This window comes from Nelumbo nucifera, chromosome 1 (genome assembly GCF_055504915.1).
Source record: "Nelumbo nucifera cultivar China Antique chromosome 1, China Antique-T2T, whole genome shotgun sequence".
Lineage (NCBI taxonomy): Eukaryota > Viridiplantae > Streptophyta > Magnoliopsida > Proteales > Nelumbonaceae > Nelumbo > Nelumbo nucifera.
The window spans coordinates 186,255,612-186,259,664 of NC_142649.1; the positions used below are offsets into that span (position 1 = coordinate 186,255,612).

Here is a 4,053-nt window from a genome sequence, read left to right on the forward strand (position 1 = left end):
CCCGTGGAGAGCTGCCCCAAGTGGGGCGGGGATGGGGATGATTTCCCCTTGTGGGGCGGAGATGGGGAAATTTTCACCCCCCGTTGACGGGGAGAGCACTCCTTGCCCCACGGGGACCTCGATCATTGTCTCGTGGGATCCCCACTAATATATATGTATATATGCACATATGTTTATATATGTATATATGTACACATACATATGTTAATATTTTTAAAAATATGGTTGAATTAGTTTGAACCTTTTATAATAGGATTTTAAATTTTAATTATTTTATTTTTTATTTTTTAAATAAAATAAAAAACAAAAACATAATGATTAACATTGTAAAGAATCATAAGGAGTGGGGATTCCTGTGAAGACGGGTATGAGGATAACTTTGTCCCCATTAGTGAGGATGGGGACGGAAACGTAAATGGGGATTTTCGCATGTGGGGAGATGGAGGGAAACCAGCAGGCAACTGGTTCTATCTCACCCCTAAACTGTTATTTTGCTAAAAACCATTTACTTGGTCAGCAACTCGTCTCAGCTGGTTTGATTTGAACAATGGTTTTTTTGGCTGTTTTTATTTTTTAATTGCACATGATCAATCTGTTTGGACCAAACGATCAAACGACTGATCCAGAAACCGGAGTCCAAAGCGAAATCGTCTTTAAAAACATTATTATTAATTAAGCCTCTCTAACGTGGACGTGGAGGGAAAATTACATAATTATGTATTATTCTCGCTCTACATGGTAAACTAGTCAGTAGTCATACATGAATATTATATTATAGACCGATTTCCTTTACATTGGAGCATGGGACTAGTTTCTTTAATTTTTGATCTTATCCGAAAATTGCCTCTCCATCTTCTCAACTTGTGTTTTGGAATTCTCCTTTTCCTTGAGAAAAGCTTCAAGAGCTGGAGGGTCAAAAGGAGGTGGCAGCATGCATGGGCTTCTATACGTAGGACCCTTCACCATGGATTCCATCATGTACACTTTCTTTAATCCACCTGCAGGGCAAGCCATGACCTCCGAACAGAGCTCCACAGCCTGTGGAGGTATAGTTGGTTTGTATCTCAATAGCTTTGAGTATTCACTCAGTAGATGAAACATATAATCATACACATTATTCATCTTTAGCTCTTCTTGTATGAAGTTGCTTCCCGCTTTTCCGATGGCCAGTGCCTGCAAAGCCCATATGTTCATGGAGGTTGATGACTTTATATATACGGCTAGAGATTAAGAAACAGAATGAACCATCCAGATGGATATCATATATATCAGTAATATACATATATAAATTAAGCTAGCTAATTAATTAATTAATTAATGAGAATGAAGACCTGGTTTTTGTGTTTGTTGCCCCAGTCGACAGCGAACTTGATTGATCGACACTTGTCGTTGTCTTTAATCGGCCAGTAATGGTGGCCAGGTAATAAGCTTCTGGTGAAGAAGTCATAGAAATGAGGGGTTACTAGTAGAGTGGGTGAATCACAAGCTAGGATGTATTTCTCACTAACGGACCAAGCCGCTCCTTCTATGTACACCTTGTATCTGTATACTTCAATTAATGGAAATTTAATTAATTGTTAAATGTCGAAAATAAAGAAGTCTAAAAGAAAAGAAATTCTATGTATATGATGCTCTCTTCTCTCTCTCTCACCTGTGAGTGCATTGGTCTGCCAAATTTGATTTCTTGAAACCTTGCCGAGACTCACGTACCCAATTCTGCATATATACAATATTTAATATTAATAGTGGGAATGCACAACTTTTCAAAATGAAATATTCATTGGCCATTAATTATTTCTGCCCTTTTTACGATAAAAATTTTATTTTTATTTCTACATCTTCTAATTTGTTTTGATGTTAATAAAAATATAAAAGAAAAAACGTTTCACTGTAAAAGGGATAAAAAAAACTCAAAATTTCAGCACGTATAATAGAATTCAATGAAAAATGGCTAATTATTTGGTCTCGATCGGTAGAATTAAAATGAGGGGAAAAGAATTCAAATCTAATTCTTCTTGGGGCTTAGGCTACTGTGATCAGACAAATTAAGTGTGGATGAAGGTGAAACCTGCACATAGAAGCGTCCGTTCCAATCCTGTTTGTCGGTGACATTACATCTGACGAGGTCTTGCCTAGCCTTACACACCTTGGGGTTTCCTTTCCAGTAGGCATAAGGTTCTCTCTTGTCCCATTTAATCCTCTGATTGCCTTCCTTCAAGTCTTTCAGCAGTGGTATCCATGGCTTTATATTGATTTCTGGCCTGCATGTACAACACTCGGTAAACGTTCAATCAATCAATCAATTGAAAATTCCAATAGTCTTGTGCTTATGATTTTATCAGTATAAGGTGGACTGGTTGATGGATTCCTAGCCAGGCTTATGAATTATGATTTTCAAAGCTCATCTACTACCAGAACTCATGATAATTTATAATAGTCGAGAACTCGAGAGAGCTACTCTTTATTTACCATCCCCAGAACGACCAGTCAGGAAAGACGATGTCCAACGTCCAGTCGTCGCCACAGTAATGAAACAAAGGGGGCGGAGCTGTCGCGTTCGGCCCCTCATAATCTCTTGATCTGATGACCGGACGGTCATTGCAGTTGAACATGATATCAAAGTCCGGCAACCTCCCCGGATACCTCCTCAGAAGCTGTAGAATCCCCCACAGTGTAAACACGTCCCTGGTCTGAAACGAGCTACTGTATTTTTCGTAGTACAGCCTTCCGTCCACCAGCACCAACCTAAAATTTGACTTCGTTCTTGCTCGTTCTACCATCTCTCTCGTGATCCCACTCTCCTTCCACGGTCGCAGATCTTCGTGGATCCATCGGAAATAATGTGGGCACTGTTTTGTTGTTGCACCAGTCGGGAATGAACCGCTTGGGAATGTTGCCGGGAAGCTTGTGGAGCAGACTTGTGACAGGTTATTAACTTGGGAGCAGTTGAGTGGAATCACAAATCCCTCGTCTTCTGATTCTTCCGGAGAATTGGATGAGGTTAGTAATGCTTTCAGCGACACACCACCACTTGAGATTATCGACTGCAGAATTGCGGAAGGAGAGCTCCCTCAGTGTATAAAAAATTCAACTTTTTTCAATGAATGTAAATGAGGAATAGAAATCCACAAATTAAGATGTATCAGATTAATTAAAACTAGTCATTAAGGGAAAAAAAATCTAAAAAAGGATGTTCGGATGGACTATATATATATGGGAGCTCATTAGTCCATAATTCAGGTTCACCAATTGGTGCCTGGTGAGGGTTGAGGGTCTTGTTGAAGCCATTAATGACCTCTTGAATTAAGATCAATAATAGAGAGGAACTTAGTAATCATTTCTGTTCTTTTTTTTTTTCTTTCACTTCCATAAATGGTGTTATGGATGGATAAAGACTTACAGTGTCAATCCAACGAACAGAAACACAGGTGCCAATGAAGACGACGATGAAGAAGAGCACGATGGTTCTTGCATGTCCCTTTTCTGCTAGTTGTGGTCGATATGTCGTCTCCCCGGAAAAGTGTCTCTGAAGTCCAGACCCTTTCCATAAGTCGTTTACCAATCTCTGCAGGTTCTCTTTCATACTCTTTCTTTGATCTCCTCCTACTCCTATCTGATCTCTTTCATATGTATACTCTATTGCTCTAGAATCTCATCGGTCTAATAAGCCCAGGAAACTTATCCGGCCGATCATTTATCCTAATTAATTCCGGCTACCAGAATGAAAACGATCAGATAAATATAATCTGAGAATTAAAAAGGAAAAAAATGAGAGGGAGAGATTACCATAAGACGTTTAAGAAGAAAACATGAATAAAAACATCAAACAGGGTATGCATGTCTCATGTCTGAGATGAGAGTTAAGTATGAATTAAAATGCCATAGAGAGAGCGAGTGAGTCTCGTGAACATGCGGCCTTTTTCTATTGTTGTTTTATGGTTTATGAACGAAACGGAAAAAACAAAGAAGGAAACGTGATTTGCTCTATACTCTGGTTCTTCTGGTTTGGTTGGTCAGTCACGCCACCAACACACCTACACTCTCTTTCTGTTC

General features: G+C 39.2%; 1 protein-coding gene across 1 annotated transcript; it reads right to left on the bottom strand.

Moving 5' to 3' along the window:
- Positions 1–652: 652 nt before the first annotated feature.
- LOC104596101 (uncharacterized) lies at positions 653–3,841 on the bottom strand. Its single transcript, XM_010257129.2, has 6 exons — positions 3,401–3,841; positions 2,470–3,044; positions 2,069–2,261; positions 1,652–1,716; positions 1,332–1,542; positions 653–1,173 (listed from the first exon to the last, which is right to left on the bottom strand). Exons 1-6 carry the CDS (start codon positions 3,581–3,583, stop codon positions 817–819), a joined length of 1,584 nt encoding a protein of 527 aa, XP_010255431.1. The 5' UTR covers positions 3,584–3,841; the 3' UTR covers positions 653–816.
- Between the last annotated feature and the right edge of the window lie 212 nt (positions 3,842–4,053).